Consider the following 23,961-nt stretch of genomic DNA (forward strand, 5'->3'; position numbering starts at 1 on the left):
CTTGTATCAGTTCTACAGCTTTGTTATCAGTCACTTAAACACTAATGCAGGACCATTAAATAACAAACTACAGTATAATTGTTATGGTGAATTGGTATGCAGCTGTTGACTGAGATCTCTCTGACAATCAAAAGCCATGGTGGCAATACCGATAATAAGATTGCTCAACAAGGTCAATACACTTATATGACGAGATTACTAACACAACATTTGCATCATGTATGGTGAACTTGGGTGGAGCTGTTCAGGATAAGTAAATACTCAGCCAAACAAAAGGTATCGTGACCATATTTCAATTTAGTTTGCTGCAAAATGTAACAACACTTTTGTGGAACTACTAAAATATTCACACTAATTATGGCGACTTCACATGCAGCTGATCTTAAGGAGATCAAAATATATTTATTTCCAGAGGCTGCATTTATCATGCCACCAACAAATGGAAACCAGGCAAAAAGCCCCTTGTTTTGGGTTTCGTGGAAAAAAGAGGGACACTTCTCCATTTCCATCAACCTTTGTCCACTGAATATGCCGTATCATACATCACACATTTTATCCCTTTTTTAAGGAATATATAAAATAATTTATATTTATTATGAATCTAACGAAATTGTTTTGTACATTTTTGAAATGTAAAGTTACTTTAACTGTAAAGCTGTGAGATCCAAGGAGAGAATTCTGATTCACAGGGATAACTGCATGTTGTTTAGTCCTATTCATTGTATTACTATAAATAAACGAAATATTTCTAAAAGATGGGAGATCCCCCCCCCACCCCCCAAGACGATGCTGTTGTTTTCATTTTTTCAAGGATGTGACAGCATAATAGACTGCCATGAAGGCAATGGAAAAATTTGGACTTAGAGCCTTTACACCTACATGTACACTGTAGCCGTGATGTGGACAGAATGAGCTGAACTATGACAGCATAAGCTTGACATTTTCTTTCAGAGAAAATCTGAAGAGAGAATACAAAAAGGAAAATATACTGCATTTTAATGCAAAACTCTGACAATCATAATACCTCAATCACCTGAAGTCCAAATATATGCAAAATGAGAGGCGTTTCTCGGCGATAAAAAATATCAACATGAAGAAATCCAATGTTTCAACAGCATAAAAAAATCCTGTATCCAAAACAAGAATGTATTAAAAACATTGTGTCAAAGATTGATTCCAGAGAGTAGTTCATGACAGAGTTGACGGTAATGTCCCTTGTCACCGGAAATTCTTCTGACTTGCAGACCATTGTATCTGTCCCCTTGACAAATTTCTAGCTCCATCTGAACATTGGAGTTCTCTACACGAAACAAGTGATCAGAAAATTGCACCACTTTTCCTTTATCACCTAATTCAAGAATGCGTCGAAGTTCACAAAGAATGTCATCCACAGTGCGTGTCGAGGCCAAGTTGATGTTGGAGTTGACTTTCTGAATATTCATTCGTTTATCATCAACCTGGTTGATTTGGTTTGATAATGAGAAATTTCCATTTGGTAACTCTAGAGGGTGATCTGTAATTCTTGACAGCTTCTTCTCATTCTGAAATCTCTGCTGGCATTGTATTAGATCCATGGCATTGGTGCTCATTCTGCCAAATTGTCCCTTTGTTTGAAAATCCATTTGAGCATTTGACCACTTATAAGATGAAAATGGCAGTTCACTTTGAGAAATATCCCAACAAACAGTTTTGCTGCTCTGATAGGGGGGAATGTGTGCAGGACTCGAGTTTTCTACCACTGTGCTGAAAGAAGCTAAACCCTTTTGATGGCAGCACTGCTGTTGCAGAGATGAAGCTTGAGGAAGAGAGTTAGAGACCTGGTCTTGGAATGTAGAGTAACTTCCTGAGTTTATAGACAGTGTCTGTAAGTCATTTTCTTCCATGCCCTCCGTTTCATCACCGTACGAATTCACCGCAGTGACATGACCATGCGTATCTGTTATACTAATCTGAGGTTTGGTTGTAAACTGCCGATGTTTTTGGTCTTCCACGCCTTCTTTGGTAGAATTAGAAACTGATGCGTGCATGTTTACATCCTCATCACTGTTGGTAGGGTCACCAGTGTCTTGGGAATCCTCACGGATCATCTGTAAATTTTGAAAATTTGTAGCATTGGGAGGTGGGCTGGCCCTTTGTACTGGCTGAGTAAAAGAATGAAAGATCAGAGACTGTGGCGGGGAGTCAGTTCGCTGGCCTGACAACGTAGTCGGTGGGCTTCCGTGCTGGTAATTCTGTGGTTGAACCAGATGAAGACGTTGTAACTGCTGGTAAAGAGATGATGTCTGTGTGTCTGTTTGTATCTGACTACTGTGATTGAAATTTGGAGAAGCTGGTGCAAGAGGTGGTGATGGAACCGGGGAGTAAGGCATGTTGTTCTGGAAGTAAAAAAGGCAAATAAGCCAAATTGCTCACCTATAACACTTCACTGATACGTCATCAATTGGTCCATTACATCCCTATATAAATCAGGGCTCTTATGATAAACTCTTTAAAACTATTTGAAAGAAGTTTTATCTCATAATTTACTCATCACCGATTGGATGAGCACAAATGCATTGTAACTGTAAATTACTACAAATTTTAAAATGGATGAAAAAACAGATGGATAGGTAAACCAGTGTAAGGTCTCATCTCCAAAGCCTTAAAGCAAGGTATAACAATTGCAAACACTCGTAATACATGTATATCAACCACTCAATGAATCTGCAGTCTCTGACGACAGCACTTGCAGGTAGCCTATGAATAGGTGGACTTATTTTGATATGATTTTAGGGTACTGAGTGACTATACCTGTAGTGAGTGATGTAAGCGGTGAAATGCATGCTGCTGCTGAAGTTCCACGTCTTTTCCTGCATCCCGCTGACATTGTTTCTATTCAAAAATGAAAACAGACAACATATGATTCTAAACATACATACAGTCCAGCTGTAGGCCTTACTGGTCAATATTGTTAGTAACCTGTAATCATACTGGTCAATATCATTAGTCACCTGTAATCATACTGGTCAATATCATTAGTCACCTGTAATAATACTGGTCAATATCGTTAGTCACCTGTAATAATACTGGTCAATATTGTTAGTAACCTGTAATCATACTGGTCAATATTATTAATCACCTGTAATCATACTGGTCAATATTATTAATCACCTGTAATCATACTGGTCAATATTATTAATCACCTGTAATAATACTGGTCAATATCATTAGTCACCTGTAATAATATTGGTCAATATCGTTAGTCACCTGTAATAATACTGGTCAATATCGTTAGTCACCTGTAATAATACTGGTCAATATCGTTAGTCACCTATAATCATTAATAAATCACACGAATGTCAATTTCATCAAGAATTTTGAGAGAAAAAGTATGAGTAAAGAAGATACTAATTTGCTCCAATAGTGTTGCATCTCTTCCATAGTGAGAAAAAACTTTGTTGCTCTTATCCTTGCATGTAAGTCTTACCCTGTGGATTCTGCTCTCTGGGCATGAATTTACACTATATGGGGAAACTTGCACATCAGTTTGACATACTTTAGCACCCTTATGGTTCTTGCGAAGAACTCATGCACTGAAACAATCACCTGAGCTACTGCAATCTACATGAAACATTAAATCCAAATTTTGCCCCACCCTTTTTGTGGTCCCATCTTGATTCCAAGGATCATGGTGTGAACAAACTTGAGTCTACACTACATGAGGACGCTTGCACATTCATCAGACAAACTATACCCTTGTGGTTCTTGAGAATGATTTTAAATTCTTAAAAAAGTGAAAATAATTCTACAATATATTTCCTTGTAAAACTTCATAACCCAATATGGCCCTGTCCTGACTCTCAGAATCATGATTTACACTTGAAATCTCATTATATATGGAAGTTTGTATGCAACTTATGATTTTTCTGGTCCGGTGGTTCTTGAGAAAATGGTTTATCTACAGCACCCTATCTTTATTCCTAGGAGGGGTATGTCCTACACTTGCACAAACTTGAATTATCTTTCACCATTGATGCTTTCTGCCAAGTTTGGTTGAAACTCACCTTGTGGTTCTTGAGAAGAAGTTGAAAATGTGAAAAGTTTACAGACATATGACAGTCAGTTCAGGTGAGCTAAAAATGGCCCCAAAGTTACCAGTCAGATCGATGTTTGAACAAGTTTATAGAGGAAATAAAACACTTCTAAAATGTCAGCACAAATTCTTCAATTAACATGTATTAGTAAAATTTTGCTTCAGATCAATATCTGAAGAAAAATCTTATCAAGTATATTTGAGTTGGCGCAGAGACGTAAACGAAGAAGTGAAGGCTGCTGGAATGACATGGGTTGAGCTAGAGGATCGCCCAGAACCATGTACATTGGAAGAGTGTGGTTGCGGCCCTACATTCCCCAGAAAACCCAGAGGATTAAGTCCAGTAAGTAAGTCATATTTGAGTTGGAGGTAGTTGAATATGGTCATTTTACTGGCCTAATGGTAAAATTCTTAAAACTGATGAATTACCTGCAGTTCTTGACATTCCTGCTGTAGCTGTTTAAGACTGGAATGACTGCTGTGGCGGGAGCTGGACTGCTGTAGGGTCTGGTTGTATATTTTTTCAAGATGTGATTGATATTTAGCCAGATTTGCCAGTCCATCACTGGCCCGTCTCACTGGGGAAAATCTCTCATTTGGCAGGTGCAAAGAATTTATGAAAGAATTTGGTGCTAAAATGAGAAAGTAGACAGCAGTGCCATCAATACATCCAATACAAGTAAAATTATTTAGGTGTTAAGATTTCATATTACCAGAAATACATGAATTGTCTGAAAAAGAGATGAGAATCAGAACAAGAGGTCTGTAGACAACAATGCTAACCTCAATCATCTTACATAAAAATAACTGATCAGATTCGGTTCAGCAGTACTGTGGCCACACTAATACCCTATATCTGACAGTTCTACACTGCCTTTCTCTGGATGCATACACATTAAACTATAATCAGTCTGTTGCCATCTTCAAAAGGAGGTTGTTGAATTTCCACTATAAGCCTAACATGGCCCTTAAATCGAGGAAAATTGAAATTATACTACAAAAAAACCGTTGGCATTATTTTGTCTAATTTTAACCTTCATGTCCTAAAGAATATTTTGAATGGATTATCCTTATGTAATATGAGTGGATATCACTTCTATCCAATAAGCCTATGCATAACTTAAACCCTTGCTGTGGCCCCATCCTGACCCTAAGATTCACAGTATTAACAAATACAAATCTTCACTACATAATGACAAATTCTGATTGGATAAGTTCATGACACTAACTGGACGCCACTCTCTCAGGAAATGATGTTGCTACTGCACTGCCTCTTCTTTGTGTTCGTATTGGCTGGAGGGACAGCTTCTTCTGAAGTTCCTCTGGGATCTCATTCACGGGATTAGACATTGCCAAAGTGTGTCTTTTATTTCTTCCTCTACTGGCCAGGTACCTGTGAACAAAAGTTTCCAAAATAATGAAAGCAAAGCTTTGTTTCTTTCCATTACACAGACCTTAATGATTTGTATATTAAAGTGTAGCATTTTAAAAAACTTGAAAAATCTTTATTCGAGGATGCTTTGTGCTAAGTTTGGTTTAAATCAGCAAGATATTTCTTTAGAAAAAGTAAGAATTGTGAAAAGTCTACAGACAGCCAGACAAACAATTGGCAAATTTTGATCAAACTCGCTTATCTTTCATCCCAGGTGAGCTAACAAATATTCAAACTCATAACATGGCCTAGCCCTGCCCTCTCAAATCATGCTATAAAAAATACTTGAGTGACAACAAAAGTATGTTTGAATTATATTAATCTGATATATCGTACTCGATTATTCAAAACACCTTTGAAGGATACTTTTGACCCTATTGTGGTCCCACCCATGGCTTGAACACACCTGCATCTACACCACACAAGGAAACTTTCATGCAAGCTCTTTTTTTTTCTCTTTTTTTTTAGTATTTTCTGGTCCCGAGATCTTGATGTGATTTTTTAATCACCTAACTCTATTGGAATTTTCCTATTTCTAACAAACTTGAAATTCCCTTCGTCCATGGACACTTTGTGGAAAATTTGGTTCCGTAAAAAGACTGGACACCGATGCAAAAGCAGGACATTTTTTCATCAAAAGAAAGCTCAACTGAGTTTACGAGCACCAGTAAGTTAGAAAGTGGGCAACTTTTTCAGATAATTCCAGTGGATTTTGGCAATTAGTTTACCATTACAAGTGAACTATATATACACTACATACGAAAAGTCCAGGTGGTGGGGAGAAAGAGTAAATACATAGATCTACACTGGTGGTTTCAAATTGTTAATTTTTCAACACTTTCAATGTATATCCATAAATTGATGAAGTTGTGGAAATTTTTTTTACCAAATACTATCAATGTCCAGATGTAAATTGATTCAGCAACTTCTGAATTTGTTTGTAGAATACAGTAATCTTTAATGAGAGTATATAGATAAAATATCCTTCACTAGAAGGTATAACTCCATCTCTCTGATGACAGGAATGTTGACTGACCTTTGAACTGCTTCTTGGTCCGGCTCTTGGTCAGACCCATCCTCCTCATTCTCCTCTACAGTTACTGACCCCTGTACTGTTGACAATGCTAAACCAGCAGAAGACAATGGCGACTAAAAAAAAAATGGATAAAGGTCACTAGAAACATGGACTATTTAAAATGTTCTAACAATCTCCACACAGCCATTGTACGGATTGGCCCCGATCTCTTCCAGAGAGCCCAGGCAAGAAATGGCACGATGGCCGTATAAATGTAAACACGAATGCAGTAGCTCATGGCTTCTTACAATGCCCAAGATATTGCACAGAAAATCAGAAGAATTACACGGCTGCAGTGGCAAATGTAAACTAAGCTTTATTTCTGGTTTCTTGATAAGGTTTTCTCCACAGTACACCTTGGATAGTGATTCTACTGTTTCTTAGGACTGATTTCTAAATGGTTATAACTGTCTGATTAATCAACAACATGGTTATAAATGTCTGATTAATCAACAACATGCTTGTAACTTTCTGATTAATCAACAACATGCTTGAAAATTGATACAGTAGGTTTATCTTATGATTGCTCATCACAAATCGTTTGCACGCATATGCACATGGATTGCACTGAATTGCAACACATTTGTATAGAAATTGCATTGTTGATTAATTTTTGTGGCAACTGCATTTCACTATGTTGAAATATTTTCAATTGACAAAGAAAGGGATCTCACATAATTCAGAAAATTTAAGGTGGTTCAGTAAAGCTACAAAGATGGAGTTACCTGGCTAAGAGTAGGTAATATCTCCTGACTTCCTGGTAAACTACTTCCTCCTTGGCACATCTGCCGAGCGAATAAGTGAATGTTAGCGCCCCCATCTGATGCTCTTCTGTTCCAACTCCCTCCTCCCCCTAGTGTAAAATAAATACATGCACTTCATTATAAACAGTAAATGTGTGGCTCATTTGTCATGTACATGTATTGAAAAGCAAGCTTTGAAATACAATATGTACAGTTCATTTGCAAGATGCCTTAGCTACACAATAAGGGCTCTGTTTGGTGTTTTTCGATGCAATGCATCCATACCAAATAAGTTTTTACCTCCAGTCACATAATTTTCTGGTTTATGACAACATTACAGAACTTTGAAGCTAAACAGTAGGATATCTTAGGAAATTTACATTGAAAAAAAAAAGACAGGTGCCCTAGAATGAAAATAATATGGATGACTTCATCAGGCAGAACATCAAAGAATACATGATTATGGTTGTTCAAAAGACTTAGTGAATAGAGGGTTCTTCACTATTTCCCAATGGCAGGGGCAGGGATTTTCATTTAAACATTTTTTTTTATCCCCTTCAACCAAAGATACTTTGTGGCTTGTTATACTGAAATTGACCCTCTGGTCCTTAAGATAAAATTGCTTTTAGTTCTTAAGGTAGAACATGGCTGAAAGTAAGCGGCATATCTGAATTTTAATGAAAGGGAAATAACTACATATGGCATTTACATTATACACCTAAATTTTACACTCCTTCAGGTCAAAAACAAGTTCAAGTGAGGCCAGTTACCCCCCCCCCCCCCCCCCCCCCCCCCCCCCCCGGCTGATTACTTTGCTCAGACAATACCAAATATTAATCATATACACTAACCCAGTCTTCATTTGAAATTAACATTCAATCTTACCTGGCCCATAGCAAGTAGGTAGTTGTAAAAATTGCTGATCTGCAATTGCAACACAAGGCATTTCATTTGACACAGCAGGAAGTGTATGTGGGTTGATTGTGTTTGGCAAGAAGCCCATTGGCCAGTATAGATTTGGCTGAGGAGAAGCTATAAGATGCTGATGATTAGCAAGTTTGACTCGAACATCCTCAGGCACCTCATGACGCGAGTCTCCCACGCCCACTGTGTGCCGGCGCATGGCAAGATAACGAGCCAGGGCTTCTGGGCAGGGCTCCTCATTGTCCGAATCAGAATGTTGACTAGAAGAATCTTCTTCCTATAAAAATGTGATAAGGTTTCACTAATATTAATATGCACTTTAACAATTAGTACAAATACAAGAGCTCTGTAAAACAGTGCATCCTTTCACAAAATGGTGTCTCCTGATATCGCTACCCCGTCCTTTGGCTCTTGTAACCAGATTGTTGTGTAAAACAGCATCCCCACGTGAGTAACTGAAATTTGTGTACACATAACCAGATCGCTGTGTAAGACAGCATCCCCACGTGAGTAACTGAAATTTGTGTACACGTAACCAAATTGTTGTGTAAGACCGCATCCCCACACGAGTAACTGAAATTTGTGTACTCAAGAAATTTCGGAACCTCTCTTCCAGTAACCATGGCTCATTACATCTAACCTTGAAAACCAGTAAGAACTAGAACCTTTATGAAAACCAGTAAGAACTAGATCTTTATGAAAACCAGTAAGAACTAGACCTTTATGAAAACCAGTAAGAACTAGACCTTCATGCAAGGCACAATTTCTAAAAAGTTTGATAAAAATTAGATAAGAAGTTTGTCTAAGGTCTCACAGACAAGGAATTTAGGAATTTCTCCTCTAGTTAGATTGACTTTTTACATATGAGCTTGAAAACTAACAAGAACTCAGATCTTTATACTTTGTACCACTTCTACAAGTTTTAAGAAAATCAGATATGAAATGTGCTTTGAATCTTGTACACAAGACTGAAACAACAAAAACACGATGAAATATACAAGTCATGATAATACATCACTTGTGATAAGCTAGGAATATCTATTATGCTACCTTTAACCAGACCCACCGAAGCTCAAACTTTAGGTGCAGCATCAACACCATGATCGAGTTGTAAGAAGCATCCCAAGATGTGTTTAACTATGAGTAAGTTTTCTTCCTATTTACCATAAGGTAAGAACAGACCTAAACTCTATAACTTGCTGCTGGGGATATAATGAATCAACATGATTCCTACCTCTGCTTGTTCAAATATCTGTTGAATGTTTGCTAATTCTGAAGGAAGAATAAGTGGTCTTGGCTCTGGCCCAGTGACGTCTTCAGGCAAATCAACATGTTCAACTGTAAGAAAAAAAATTAACAAATAACAAGAGGCCCATGGGGCATATCACTCACCTGGGCAGCAGTTTACCACTGTAACAAATTATATAACCAATAATTTTTGTATCCTTTTCCTTGTCAAAGGAGCCATGGTTAAACAAATTTTTTGCAACAAATAGAAAATTGATTGCTTCTTCTTTCTTCAATGTTCAGAAGCTAACAACATATAAATTTTTCATCCGAAAAGCTCACTTGAGCTATGGCTCAGGCAAACTAAAAAAAAATACAGCCAAACCTGTATTAAGAGACCGTCCAGTGGAGAATGGAAAAAAGGTCACATATGACAGGTGGTCTCTTAATACAGGTTGCCTATTTTCCGCAGTTAATGGATAAAATTTCGCAAATAATTTGTACAATGGAGAAAATGACTACATGTATTTGGAATTTATCATTAAGAATATCAAGTACGGTTTTAATAGTTGTAAAATAAAATTATTAATACACTGTAGTTAAAAATCTAGAATACAATGTATTGTATCATAATTTATTATTCATCAAAAAATTACATTTAATCTATTTAAGAATGATAAACTTTGCATGCATTTCATATTACATATTTACACGAGATTTATAACTTATTTATAAACTGAATGTAAATTTTCTAAAACTTAAACACTTTGTTGTAAAGGGTATTCATGTATAGCCTACTTGTACAGTGTAACTAAAAAATGCAATGCTTGTGGTAAGAAAGCAAATGGTGAAGTGTTGCGTCTCCTTTTGTACAATAGGCCTACATGCTGGAAATATGTTATTCAATTTGAGAAACATTAAATAAATTACAATATCCATTGTACATGTACAGCAAATCTTTTAAGCTTAGAACTAACGCAGGCAACTTTCTTGAACTCGGACGTGTCAAATACTCGGGACATGTCGAAGTGAGCCGCTAGTTCCGGTCATTATTCTGGAAACCTCGAGTATCTCATGCAGGAAAACCGCGAATACTCCGTTTAAAATTTCAGTCCTAAGCATATTTACCTGATTTATATCACAATCGGACAAAATTTTCACTCTGTTGAACATAATGGTATAACAAGTGATAGATTTTCATTTCCGATCTAGCCTACACAGTACTTCTTAAAGTTTGTCGAAATTCACACTTTCAAATACACCGGCCTTGATTCCCTGATCCTTGATTTTGTTAAATAAACAACAACTCAGGTTTTATTAATTAACCACACACGACACTGCATGTTGACAGCTTGGGTATAATAATTTATTCAGAGGGCCGACTAAACAATTGTACATGCACAGCATGCAAATTTGAAACTGTGCGTATTAAAATGAAAGTGTTAGGGGCGATAATTCCCAGAATAGTCGTGCCTTTGAAAACGAAAGTGTTAGGGGCGATAATTCCCAGAATAGTCGGCTCAACCGAAATCGAAAGTAATAATCACGTTGTAATAGAAAAATGCACAGTCGTTAAATAGAGGTAAAATTTCATGAAAATACACAAAAAGGTTGTAAAAATCATGGTCGTTGGTCGCGTCAGACAGGTGGTCATTTAATACAGGTAAAATATATAGAGTAACGTCTTGGGGGGAACTTTTTATGGTCACATACGACAGTGAGTCGCTTAATACAGTGGGTCGCTATGGCAGTTTTGACTGTACATAGAAATTTTTAAACTTCAAATCAGTATCACTTTTTAATGAGTGTAAAAAAATCTTGATCAATATATGTTTGATACGTAAAGTCCCTAAATTAAAAAAATCTAATGATAATTTCTGATGCACAAAACAATCTGATCAAGGCACCATACACAAGTAAACATGGAACCTTTTAATCATTGGTAAAAGTTATCACATTAGCTACCGCTGCATATCAGAGTGAAGGTGAGTGGTTATCTGAATGCCCTTACCCACACCAGTAGTAATGCTGGATCTTCTCTCTGTCTGCACTCCTGATGGGATGCTTGATATGACGATGCCTGGTAATTTATTTATACACGTCTTGGGATGTTTTTTCACTTTGTCCAGAAGTAAATGATACACAGCACTATGGTGATCATACGCCTCCAGCTGTACAGACTGAAAATAAAATAATCAGTCACTCAACTTCTTTCTTGTCAGGCTGAAATCCTAATCACCTTTTTAAACACAGCATTACTGGACTTTGCAATCACTGCCATCAGTGACATTACTACTATAATATACCATATTGCCATCAGTGACATTTACTACTATAATATACCATATTGCCATCAGTGACATTACTATTATAATATACCATATTGCCATCAGTGACATTACTATTATAATATACCATATTGCCATCAGTGACATTACTACTATAATATACCATATTGCCATCAGTGACATTACTATTATAATATACCATATTGCCATCAGTGACATTACTACTATAATATACCATATTGCCATCAGTGACATTACTACTATAATATACCATATTGCCATCAATGACATTACTACTATAATATACCATATTGCCATCAGTGACATTTACTCCATCAGTTTACTAAGAGCATTACAATATTTTCACCACAGACATTAACTTTATCATAATATTGAGAAGATATTTGAATGACCCCACCTGATTTCTAGTACTTCCTAAGAGTTGAAGTTTACAGACTGACAGACAACAACTAATCATAATATTTTTTTTTTAATAATCAGAAATGATAATACTAAAGAATAGATCTTTGCTACTTAAGAAAGCACTTCTTACTTCATGTATGTCACTACATACCTATGTCACAATATACCCATGTCACAACAACATACCTATGTCACTACATACCTATGTCACAATATACCCATGTCACAACATACTTATGTCACAACATACCCGTGCCACAACATACCTATGTCACTACATACCTTTGTCACAACATACCTATGTCACTACATACCTGTCACAACATACCTATGTCACAACATACCTATGTCACAACATACCTATGTCACAACATACCCATGTCACAACATACCTATGTCACAACATACCTGTCACAACATACCTGTGCCACAACATACCTGTCACTACATACCTATGTCACAACATACCTATGTCACAACATACCCATGTCACAACATACCTGTGCCACAACATACCTATGTCACTACATACCTTTGTCACAACATACCTATGCCACAACATACCTGTCACTACATACCTATGTCACAACATACCTATGTCACACCTATGTCACTACATACCTATGTCACTACATACCTATGTCAAAACATACCCATGTCACAACATACCCGTGTCACAACATACCCGTGCCACAACATACCCGTGCCACAACATACCTGTGCCACAACATACCTGTGCCACAACATACCTGTCACTACATACCTATGTCACAACAACATACCTATGTCATAACATACCTGCCACAACATACCTATGTCACACCTATGTCATTACATACCCATGTCACTACATATTTTAAGGAATTTAAACCAATCCAACTTACTTTTTCAGTCATTTCACGATCCAGGCCCAAGTTTTCCATGTGACTTAGAATACCATCATGTAGGTCCATTGCTTCCTCATTTTCAGATGATCTCATATATGACACTAATTCTTCAAACTCTGGGTCCTCACTTGCCATTTTTATCCACTCATGATGCACTATCTGGTGTATTGTTATACGTTTTGACGGATCAACTGTCAACATCTGTTTGATTAAATTTTCACATTCTGAAGTAAAAAAAAAAATGCATGGAACAATTTAATCATCATTTTAAACATGCATTACAAATCTTATTTCAATGAACTATAAAATCGTAAGTGAGAGTGAGAAAGACAAAGAGAGTGAGATAAAATACATAATCTCTTAGTATATCATGTGTTTGAGATTAAGAGTTGTACATCATGTATAAAAATCAAAATACATATTAGTGTTTTATGGTCAATTTTATGGATAGCAATATTAACTTTGATCCCCTATTGTGGCCCCACCCTACCCTGGGGCTGTGATGCTAACAAACTTGAATCTGCACTATGTTGGGAAGCTTTCATGTATATGTAAACATTTCTGGCCCAATGATTCTTCAGAAGATTTTTAAAGATTTTCCATAAACTCCCAGGGGTCATGGTTTTAACAAAATTGAATCTGCATCATGTCAGGAAGCTTTCATGTAAATTTCAGCTCTTCTGGCCCAGTGGTTCTTGAGAAGATTTATAAATGACCCCACCCATTTTTGCGATTATCTCCCCTAAAAGGGGGCATGGCCCTTCATTTGAACTTTGAAAGCCTTTCACTCAAGGATGCTTTTTGCAAAGTTTGGTTGAAATTGGCCCAGTGGTTCTAGACAAGAAGTCAAAAATGTAAAAAGTTTACAGATGGACGGACAGACAGACAGACAGACAACAGGCAATCCGAAAAGCTCACTTGAGCTTTCAGCTCAGATGAACTAAAAATGCTGTATATTGACTTTCACCAACATATAAAATGACAAATTAAATAAATTTTAATTAATAATACTGAAGTGGTAAATACTCAGCATTGTTATTCAAACTATCACCTTTGATTTGTATTTCTGATTGTTATTCAAACTATCACCTTTGATTTGTATTTCTGATTGTTATTCAAACTATCACCTTTGATTTGTATTTCTGATATGGGAAAAGTGTTGATATTTCGGACAATACCGTATATATTTCGGAAATGCTCATCATCTAACTGCTGAACAGTGAACATAGGCATATTGTATATTGAATAATTGACGAACATTCCAGATTGTATTCTTGGGTATCATCAGATTTTTTCCTGCTATTTATGCCACATTTTAACACTTTAACAAAGTCAGGTAGTAGGTTGTAACTTTAGACGATGGTGTTATTACTTTAGATACATTACTTTGGACAGCTAGAAAATTCGGTTGTTGCCTATTATTTTGTGGTTCAATGGCATTTCATGCTTTTTGCACTTTTTATGTTTATGTATTTGTTGTAGTGATTTTGATTTGGTTTATAATTTTTTGATTACATCAGTAACCTTTACCAGAAAACTAGGTCTCAACTGGACTAGATTTTGCCATTCAAACAAAATGGATGCTGGGGTCTTTTTACAGCATGACATATTTCAATCAACCAATCAGATATGTCAAGCTCAGAAATAAGTTTAAATTTAGAACCAAAATAACATTGAAATGTATGATATAATGCTTTTTTATTGTCTGTCCGAAATATCACACCCGTCTGAAATATCAACACTTTCCCCATAACCAAAATTAACACTTTAATACAGTCAAATGTCTCAAGTTCTGCAGCAAGAAAAAAATTTCCGACAGTAGTACAATATGTGCGTAAGTGGGACTTGGACTTTCAATCCCCCAAAAACTGACATACATGTGAGTATATAGAGGCCTCCATTCTCATCAGAACTACATGTATATACCACATTCACGTGCAAGATGATCCAAAGTAAAAAAGAAGATTCTCAATATAAATTACATTTTCACTATGTGTCTACTTAACCCTCCCTAGGACTTGTACCTCTAACCCAGGGGCCACGAATTTCAAAATTTTACAGAGGCCTACATTGTTATCATAACTATGCACTAGTTTGTCTGCTAAATGCTCAGGGGTAAAAATGAAGATTTGAAGAAGTAGTGGCACCATTCCTATGACCTTACAGTGGCACAGACCACGGAATTAAAAAATTGTCCCCCAACCCAACCTCCCTGTACCTACATATGCTCTCTATGAAAAATTAATAAACAACACCAGTCTGGCACAACCTGTGTCACTCAGACGCACTAAAACATTCTTCTCTTGAGACTCCTGGGTACAGTTTTACAGTTAAAGCTACAATGATCATGTAGTCTCGTTCGTTACACACTATCACTCTTGGGGTAATGGCTGGGATAAAATGGAGTTTCAAGATTACATGGGAGAATCAACTGCTGAGGCTGTAAGCAATATCACCGATGAACCTCTTTGTAAAATAATGAACGACAAGCTTGAGACATCACTTCTCTATACTGTCGATGTTTTCCTAATCATAACATTTACCTGTAGTCATGAAAAATGGCACTCTAAATTTTCCTGACAGCACCTTGGACCTGAGGCTTTGTAGTGAACTGCCATCAAATGGTAAAGCACCACAAACTAACACATACAGCACCACTCCAAGACTCTGAAAAAAAGAGCCCAAATTATTGGGATAATGTTCTTTAAACACGCAATGAACAAAAAACTAAAACAAGAAGTCTTGAAATAATTTGTATGGATTAGAAAACATTTTGCAAAAATGACTTTTTTTTCCTGTAGATCTCATATCATGGATACTTCAAAATAGAGCATCATTTGCAGCATGTTTTGAAAAAAGAAAAGGGTTAATAATGTAAAAAAAATTGTGCGATAATTGTTTTATCATAAATTCATGTATCATAAATATATTTGTAAATTACTTCTATTTCATGATATTTTATTTCTGTCAGTTTGCATTATGAGATTTATCAGCAAGACATCACTTTTGTAAATGTCCAGTTCTTTCAACACTATGTAAATATGTGAGTGTTCCAAGAAACATGTGTTACCTGAGAGGGAATAAGTATGTGAAGTCATCAATGATAATTCTCTTCCAACAAGAAACACTCACTACGTCAACAAACTTGATACTTGCATACACTGATTTTTCCTATATATTCTTATGTAAAAGACAACAAACAGACACAAAAACAGATGGACAGATGACACATTATCATCGCATGAGTTCTTTTGGTCTTTTTTAACTAACTGCTATTAAAAAACTTCATCTTACCCAGACATCGACTCCAGGAGCATCATATTCTTTGCCTTCAAATAGCTCTGGAGCAGCATAAGGTGGACTACCACACCACGTTTTCAAAGGAGAACCAGGAGAATATGTATTACTAAATCCAAAGTCTGCAAAAGGAGAACCAGGAGAATATGTATTACTAAATCCAAAGTCTGCAAAAGGAGAACCAGGAGAATATGTATTACTAAATCCAAAGTCTGCAAAATTTAAAAGTCAACTAAATTATGTTAAAAAAAATAAATTCATTTTCATCATATCCTAGCAACAGAAGTCCTAACCCTGAAACATGAATTTCAAATTACCATTAGTAGCTTGTTTAATTTCTTTACTGTCCAAAACTCAATAAGTTTGTAAGTAATAATGCATTTTCATTTTGTGAATTTTGAAGATCTGACCTTAACCGCACTCCTTTAATCCAGGGGCTATTAATATGTAGATATTCTCTATTAGTTGTCAAAGTCAAAAAAAAAAGATTTTTAAAGAATGCATCATTGTTGGAGGTTTTGGCCTATCATTTAACCCCAAGAGGAAAAGGGGCCACACTTTAAACAATTTTTATCCTCTTTACCTTATTGATGTTAAATGCCAATTTTGGTAAATATGGGCCCAATAGTATTGTTGGAGAAGTTAAAGATGTTCACATGTTAATGGTTAAGGGTTGCACTACTCACAAAGATCAACAAAAACAGATCATAAAAGGTCTCTTGAGTAACTCAGGCAACCAAAACGTAAAAAGCAAATTCAAGAATCAAAGAATTATTCCAAAAGCTGATACTTGGGGGGGGGGGGGGGGGGGGGGGGGGGGGGGGGGGGAGAGACAATATATATATATACATGTATATATATATATGTGTATGTCGGTGGGGGATGCAAGTATAATTGCATTGATTGTTTATACACAATATCATCATGAACATGAGGCCCATAGGCCACATCACTCACCTGAACTATTGCATATTCCATAAGTACAGTTCAGCCCCTTCCCCCAACTCCTCTCTTCCTCAGAAGAACAAACTACAAGCTATACTACATGAGGATGCTTGCATATCACTTTAAAGTTTGTACAATTGTGGCCCTGTATGAAACTTCAAACCCCTTTCATTGCCCCAACCTTGGTCCAGGTGTCACGGTATGAACAAATCCAGGTGTCATGGTATGAACAAACTTAAATCTACATTTTAAGAAGATGTTCTCATATCAATTTAACAAACTGAACCCTTGCGGTTCTTGAGAAGATTTTCAAAGATTTTTTATGTATATTCCTTTTTTTATTGTGGCCAACCCTTGACCCAGGGGTCATTTCCAATTTTTTTCAGAATAAATTTCTACATATTCCCGTCAAACTTCAAACTCCTTATTCAGCCCTGCCATAGCCCTAAGGATCATGATATGAACAATACTGTATCTACATTACATGATGATGCTTGCATATTAATTAATTTGACATATGTTCCCTTGTGATTCTTGAGAGCAAGATTTTCAAAAATATTCCTTGATATTCCTATGTAACAATTTAATCGCGTCTTTTAGCCCCAGAGTCCATGGTGTGTACAAACTTGAATACATGTGAAAACTTCCTTTAGGATGCTTTCATATCAATTTGACATTTTGTACTTTGTAGATCTTGAGAAAATAATTACAGAATTTTCCTTCATATTTTTATACACCCCTATTGTGGCCCTATCCTAAACCCAAGGACTATGGTTTGAGCAAATTTTAATCTTCATTATATTATAAAACTTTCATATAATGTTTCACTTTTCTGGTTCAGTTGTTTTCGAGAATAAAAATTTTCATAAACAACTCCCCTTTGAAGGGGACATAACCCTACATTTGAACAATTTACTATTGATGCTTTGGCAAGTTGAAACTGAACATAGGAAAGGCTGAAACTGGTCCAGTGGTTCTGGAGAAGAATTTGTAAATGTGAAAAGTTTAAAACAAGCAACAACACAACCGACATATCTTAATCAGAAAAGCTCACTCCCCTCAGTTAAGCTACAACTCTGATTGCAGCATCATTCTAACATATCCTAAATAAATGACTACCTGCTATTTTAATATTGAGATTAGCATCTAGTAACAGATTTTCTGCCTTTAGGTCTCGATGAACAACATGTCTACGATGACAGTAGGCAACAGCTGCGACAATCTGCTTGAACTTTTTTCTTGCCTCTTTCTCATTCATTCTGCCATGTGCTACCAAGTGATCTAAATAAAAACATAATAAAATTAGGAGCAAGTAGAGGTGTGCCAATTATTACAAAGATGAAACAATTTGTCAAATTTTAGAATTTTTGGTTCCATCCAGCTCTCTATCATTCATATATATGACTTTTTTAACCTTTTGTATGACTGTAACATTAGTGAATTCTATATTGAAAATATGGACTTTTTTAAAAACTATTTTTTATTATTCAGTTTGAAGAGTCATTAGCTAAATGCAAAATAATTATATAACAATTACAACATCAACAATCATAGTAATGGTATACAATGTTCTGTGTGTTGCCTAACTCTGATGTGGAAAACGAGCTACACATCTCCAAACCATCAGTGCTCACGTATTACAGACCTGAACAACTGGATCTGATAATTACATAAGTGATGTCAAAGTGAATTACTTCAAATTACAAGTAAGGTCTTCAGGGACAGGCTAATTAGCAGCAGTTTGGATGAATTGGTCAATTCTGAGGTTAATAAGATAGTTTTTTAAATGAGTCAGCCAAACACCCTTATTTCTGATACTGTTACGATGGAACTTTCTCAAAAGGGCAATAGTACATTTTTATAGTTCAACTGCGAAAATTGTCATTGGAAATACACATTCATTTCCCAAGAATCTGTTTTGTGAAGAAGAAAAATGCAGAAATTGGGTTCATTTGATAATCTTCTATGCATTCAATCTAAAGTAAAGTTCAGGAAAAGTGAATTTTCACTGTGTTTAACTGGATTTTCATTCAGCCCTTTTATTCACAGTGCATTGGTGGCACTTGGCATTGGGTGGTGATATGTGTTTAGCTAATTGCATACTATTGTTCAATTCATCTGACTTGGTAAGGTGGAGTACATTTGAATAGACAATTGGAATCATTATGAGGTTATGATAAGTCAGACGTTACAGCAATATTTCCCCGTTACAGCAATATTTCCCCGTAAAAGACACCTCCAAATACAGCAAACAGCTGACCTATTGTAAAGGTTCGCACATAATATATGAATGGCTTGTGGGGTACCTTGACAAACATTCTAAGAATAATTACATAACTTAACTGAGATGTGTAAGTTTTTAATAACGAATCAATTGATTCTATACAAGGAGTACAAATGAGACCAAAGTGAGTTACATGAAATACATGAAGCACTTGCTTTCTACCAGCTACTGGAATCAGCTACATTATCATTTCTATTACAAATCCTACATGGCATGGCTGAAAAGAAATTGTCTATAATGTTTTGAAATGTTTTGAAAATGCAGCATTGTGTGTAGCAAAAATCTGATGTTACAGGGTTAGTTGAAAATGCAGCATTGTGTGTAGAAAACATCTGATGTCACAGGGTTAGTTGAAAATGCAGCATTGTGTGTAGAAAACATCTGATGTTATAGGGTTAGTTGAAAATGCAGCATTGTGTGTAGAAAACATCTGATGTTATAGGGTTAGTTGAAAATGCAGCATTGTGTGTAGAAAACATCTGATGTTATAGGGTTAGTTGAAAATGCAGCATTGTGTGTAGAAAATATCTGATGTTATAGGGTTAGTTGAAAATGCAGCATTGTGTGTAGATAACATCTGATGTCACAGGGTTAGTAAATCATGAGTAAGAGTATAGGGAGGGTGAGAAGCCTTTTTTAGCACTGACCACACACTTAAATAAACACAGATACCAATCAATAACACTTTGACAAATGGTTAATTTGGCCCCCCAAAAATCACAATTTTACATGGTTAGACGTCACCTCCCAACATTTTTTACCCTACACAAATGTCTTAAAGTCTTTTAAACAATTTCGTTATGTTAAATTTCAAAAGCAAAGTATACATAAGTAGTTGGTGTTTGTATATATATTCAACTGTGACTTTTGGCATCCTGAAATTTAGAATCGTCATTTATGTAAAACAGCTGAAGAATATGAAGAATACAAACCAAATATTTCCCCGCCACTGGCATACTCTGTCACCAAGTATAACATTCTCTCCGTTTCCATCACCTACAATAAAGCAGAAGTCTGTGTTGAGAATGTAGCTCTAATGGTTTAGAGTTTATGTAATTTGATTTTGTGTTTATATGCTGATTTGGTGTTATTTCCACCATATTTTGGGTATTAAAAAATAATGCATGAGAGAGAGAGAGAAAAAAATATTGTTTTGTGGTTTTATTAGCAAATAATTTTAACTTTACTTTTAAATATCTCTTTATTACTAAGCCTAAAATCAGAGTAAGATGGAAATTCAGAAGACGGAAAAGTAAACAGACATGGTGATTCCTATATACCATGCGAACCTCATTTCCTTGGGCTATTTCACCACCCAAGCACCAAAACACCCTGACCAAAGGGCCATGAATTCCTCAATTCCCTCTCATTATAGCTGTGCAGCCCTCTGTGCATGACGAACATTCATGAACACAAAGAATTGAAAGATTTTGCACTATTTATAGACTTGCTAATTACGATTTCTAAATTATTTTCAATATACACATTCATTTTGTGGTATAGTCCACACCCAAACCACTGGGTTCATGATTTGAAGAATCTTGAATTCATATTACATCAGCATACTTGCATACTTTGATACTTGTTCTCTTTCAACAAGTTTGGCTGAGCCCTGGAGTCAGAACCTCTACTACAGTGGATCATGAAATTTACAATTTTCATAGAAGCCTTCCTGCTCTACATGACTATGCATTTAGTTTTTCTTACAGATATGCAGTTGTTGAGAAGAATTTTTTTTAAAATTGGTTTATTTTTGCAGTCTTTGCCTTATCCCTAGGGCCCCAGGGGTGCACAAGTCCTGAAATTTACCACTTCGGTCCCCCTTGTCCCTAAGAAGCTTCATACCAAATTTGAAAAGAATTGGAAGGGTAATAATCAAGAAGTTAAAAATGTTCAATTGTTTATACACAATGCACAATGATGGACAGACCAATAGCAATAGGTTACCTGAGTGGCTTAGGTGACCTAAAAATACTGCCTTGAATTTTCATTTCATCATCAAGATAAAACAGAGACACATCTTTTTGTGTGTATCATAGAAATACTGCACAAGTGTTTTTTCTACCCATTACTGTAAAATTTTATATCACTATATCAAATTAATCATTAAAAATCGCTTAAACGCATCAAAGATGCGGATGGCCGAGTTGCAGTTTAGAAAATTATGCACACTTGCATTCACGAAGTAAAAACATGCACATATTTGATATAGTTTATAAGTATGAAGCTTTGAATGGCTGCAATAGGTATTTAGTGTGATAATGACCTTGACCTTTGGATTTCAAAAGCAACACGAATCTTGAATGTCATCAAGATTTGAAATATGATAAACATGCACCAGCAAGCACATGTATAAAAGTTAGAGGCAAGCTCAAATCTACAGTACATAGTGAAAAAACCTTGACCTTTGACCTTTTGACCTCAAATATAGGAACCTTCCTCTTTTGGATGTGATCAAAATATGCAAGTCTGACAAAGACGCACCTAGTAGTATGAAAGTTAAGAGACTGGACAAGCTCAAATCTATGGCATTTAGTGACAAAGTGACCTTGACCTTTGGACCTCAAAATAAATAGGAACCTTCCTCTTTTGGATGTGATCATGTTATGTAAGTCTCACAAAGATGCACCAAAAATTATGAAAGTTAGAGACTGGACAAACTAATTGTGGACGCTGCCCGCCCACCTTCTGGACACCCATCCTTTGCCAATTCAAAAGCCAAGATTTGCTACGCAACTCGGCTAACAATCATTAACTTTTCTGCTTATTACTCCAAAATGGTTTGGGGCTAATACAAACACTTTCACAAGCCCTACAGCAGAATCAGCACAAGATAAATGTTTTGATTTTCATTTTAGAAGAACTGGTATTTTGGTATGTTATAAGAACTACAACCTTTCCTACTTTTGACACATTCACATTTTTCTAATGTCAGATTGTAAAAGGTGCAGTACTATGAACTATCCAGTGGTGGATTTAGGGGGGGGGGGGGGGGTAAATCGTGGTATCTTGTTTAGAAAAATGTACTAAACAATGTAAGAAGCAATAATTTCTTCCACTCCCGGAGAAATGAATGACAAATTCTATTGATTTCTTGAATTACTTTATTAGGAGAACTTAATTTTTTCTAAAAACCATTAAAATTTGCGTCATTTTATTAATTTCACCTCATAAAAAATGATAAAAAAAATAGTACAAACGACTAAATAGCAGATATATTTCAAGCCCTATAAAATCTGTAAAATCCAGGAGCTTGCGGGGGCTTCGCCCCCTGGGCCCCCACAAGGGCTTCGCCCCCAGACAACCTGCCTCATAAAGTGGCGCCCCCCGTTACTGCAATTCCTGGATCCGCCCCTGCTATCTTAAAGGGTCATAGGAGTGAAATCCATATCAAAACACACTTTTGTTTGAAAACTCTTTACTATAACAAGGTTATTCCGACAGAACCATAAAAGGGGAACTGTGATCCCCTTCTTGGACAATCAATACAGCTGGATAAAATCGTCTGTCCATTGAGATGTATAATTTTTTATTTCCCTTTTTTTTGAGGTGATTTTTTTTTATTCATGCCACAGACAAAGAATCATCTAAAGTGGAACACTCCATTGAAAATTTTTCTGGATCCACCTCTGAGCACAACAGTGATGAATTTATAAGTATTACAAGAGAAGGGTATTCAAGACTTGCTGCATTTACATTTTAAATCAAACCCAATGACACTTTGTGCTTAGTTTTGTTGAAATTGGCCAAGTGGTTCTTGAAAAGAAGTCAAAATTTTTACAGATGTTAGATGATGTACACACTTTCATATTTGTTTGCCCTCACATGTTCAGAAAAACATAGCAAGACCCAAAAAGTTTTTCATAAACGTTTTCAATGTATACCATATCAATGCAATTTTGTTTTACTGTTTCAAACCAATTTCAAAATTTTGTAATCATTCCCCATCACTTCCCATGTTTCTACAGCACATTTGGAAAAAAAGTATACACAATTTCCATAACCTTTTCAGGAAAGAAAAATATTTCGCCTACCTACGCACTCCCCTGATTTTAGATATTAAGTTGACAGAGGGTAAACAAAGTCGATATTTTTATTGATGGCCAAAGATGATAAAAAATTTCACAGGAAAAGATATGCAGATAGAAATTAATGCACATTGTAACTGCATTATACGACATAAATCTGATTTCAGGGATAACGAGATTCCATTACCTGATAAAGCCGTACAATATGCGGATGTTTTAGTAATTTCATGATCCGAATTTCTCTAAATATTTTCTTGAGGTTTTCTTCATCCAACTGCTCTTTGTCAATGATCTTGATGGCAACCTAAAATATCAAGGTATTAAATAACAGTAGAG

General features: G+C 35.9%; 1 protein-coding gene across 1 annotated transcript in view; it reads right to left on the bottom strand.

Annotated features, from left to right (window-relative positions):
- Positions 1-979: 979 nt before the first annotated feature.
- Positions 980-23,961, bottom strand: part of LOC125680324 (serine/threonine-protein kinase SIK3-like) — a 31,547-nt gene continuing 8,565 nt past the window's right edge. Inside the window, exons 2-16 of the mRNA XM_048919806.2 lie at positions 23,813-23,929; positions 20,530-20,593; positions 18,433-18,594; positions 16,366-16,490; positions 15,615-15,738; positions 13,069-13,295; positions 11,485-11,653; positions 9,481-9,584; positions 8,208-8,523; positions 7,305-7,432; positions 6,541-6,653; positions 5,302-5,465; positions 4,502-4,704; positions 2,791-2,871; positions 980-2,375 (exon numbers count right to left, since the gene is read on the bottom strand). Of these exons, the coding sequence (XP_048775763.1) occupies positions 1,164-2,375; positions 2,791-2,871; positions 4,502-4,704; positions 5,302-5,465; positions 6,541-6,653; positions 7,305-7,432; positions 8,208-8,523; positions 9,481-9,584; positions 11,485-11,653; positions 13,069-13,295; positions 15,615-15,738; positions 16,366-16,490; positions 18,433-18,594; positions 20,530-20,593; positions 23,813-23,929 (3,309 nt within the window). The 3' untranslated portion in view covers positions 980-1,163. The remainder of the gene's footprint in view (positions 2,376-2,790; positions 2,872-4,501; positions 4,705-5,301; positions 5,466-6,540; positions 6,654-7,304; positions 7,433-8,207; positions 8,524-9,480; positions 9,585-11,484; positions 11,654-13,068; positions 13,296-15,614; positions 15,739-16,365; positions 16,491-18,432; positions 18,595-20,529; positions 20,594-23,812; positions 23,930-23,961) is intronic.

This window comes from Ostrea edulis, chromosome 2, assembly GCF_947568905.1.
Source record: "Ostrea edulis chromosome 2, xbOstEdul1.1, whole genome shotgun sequence".
Classification (NCBI taxonomy): domain Eukaryota; kingdom Metazoa; phylum Mollusca; class Bivalvia; order Ostreida; family Ostreidae; genus Ostrea; species Ostrea edulis.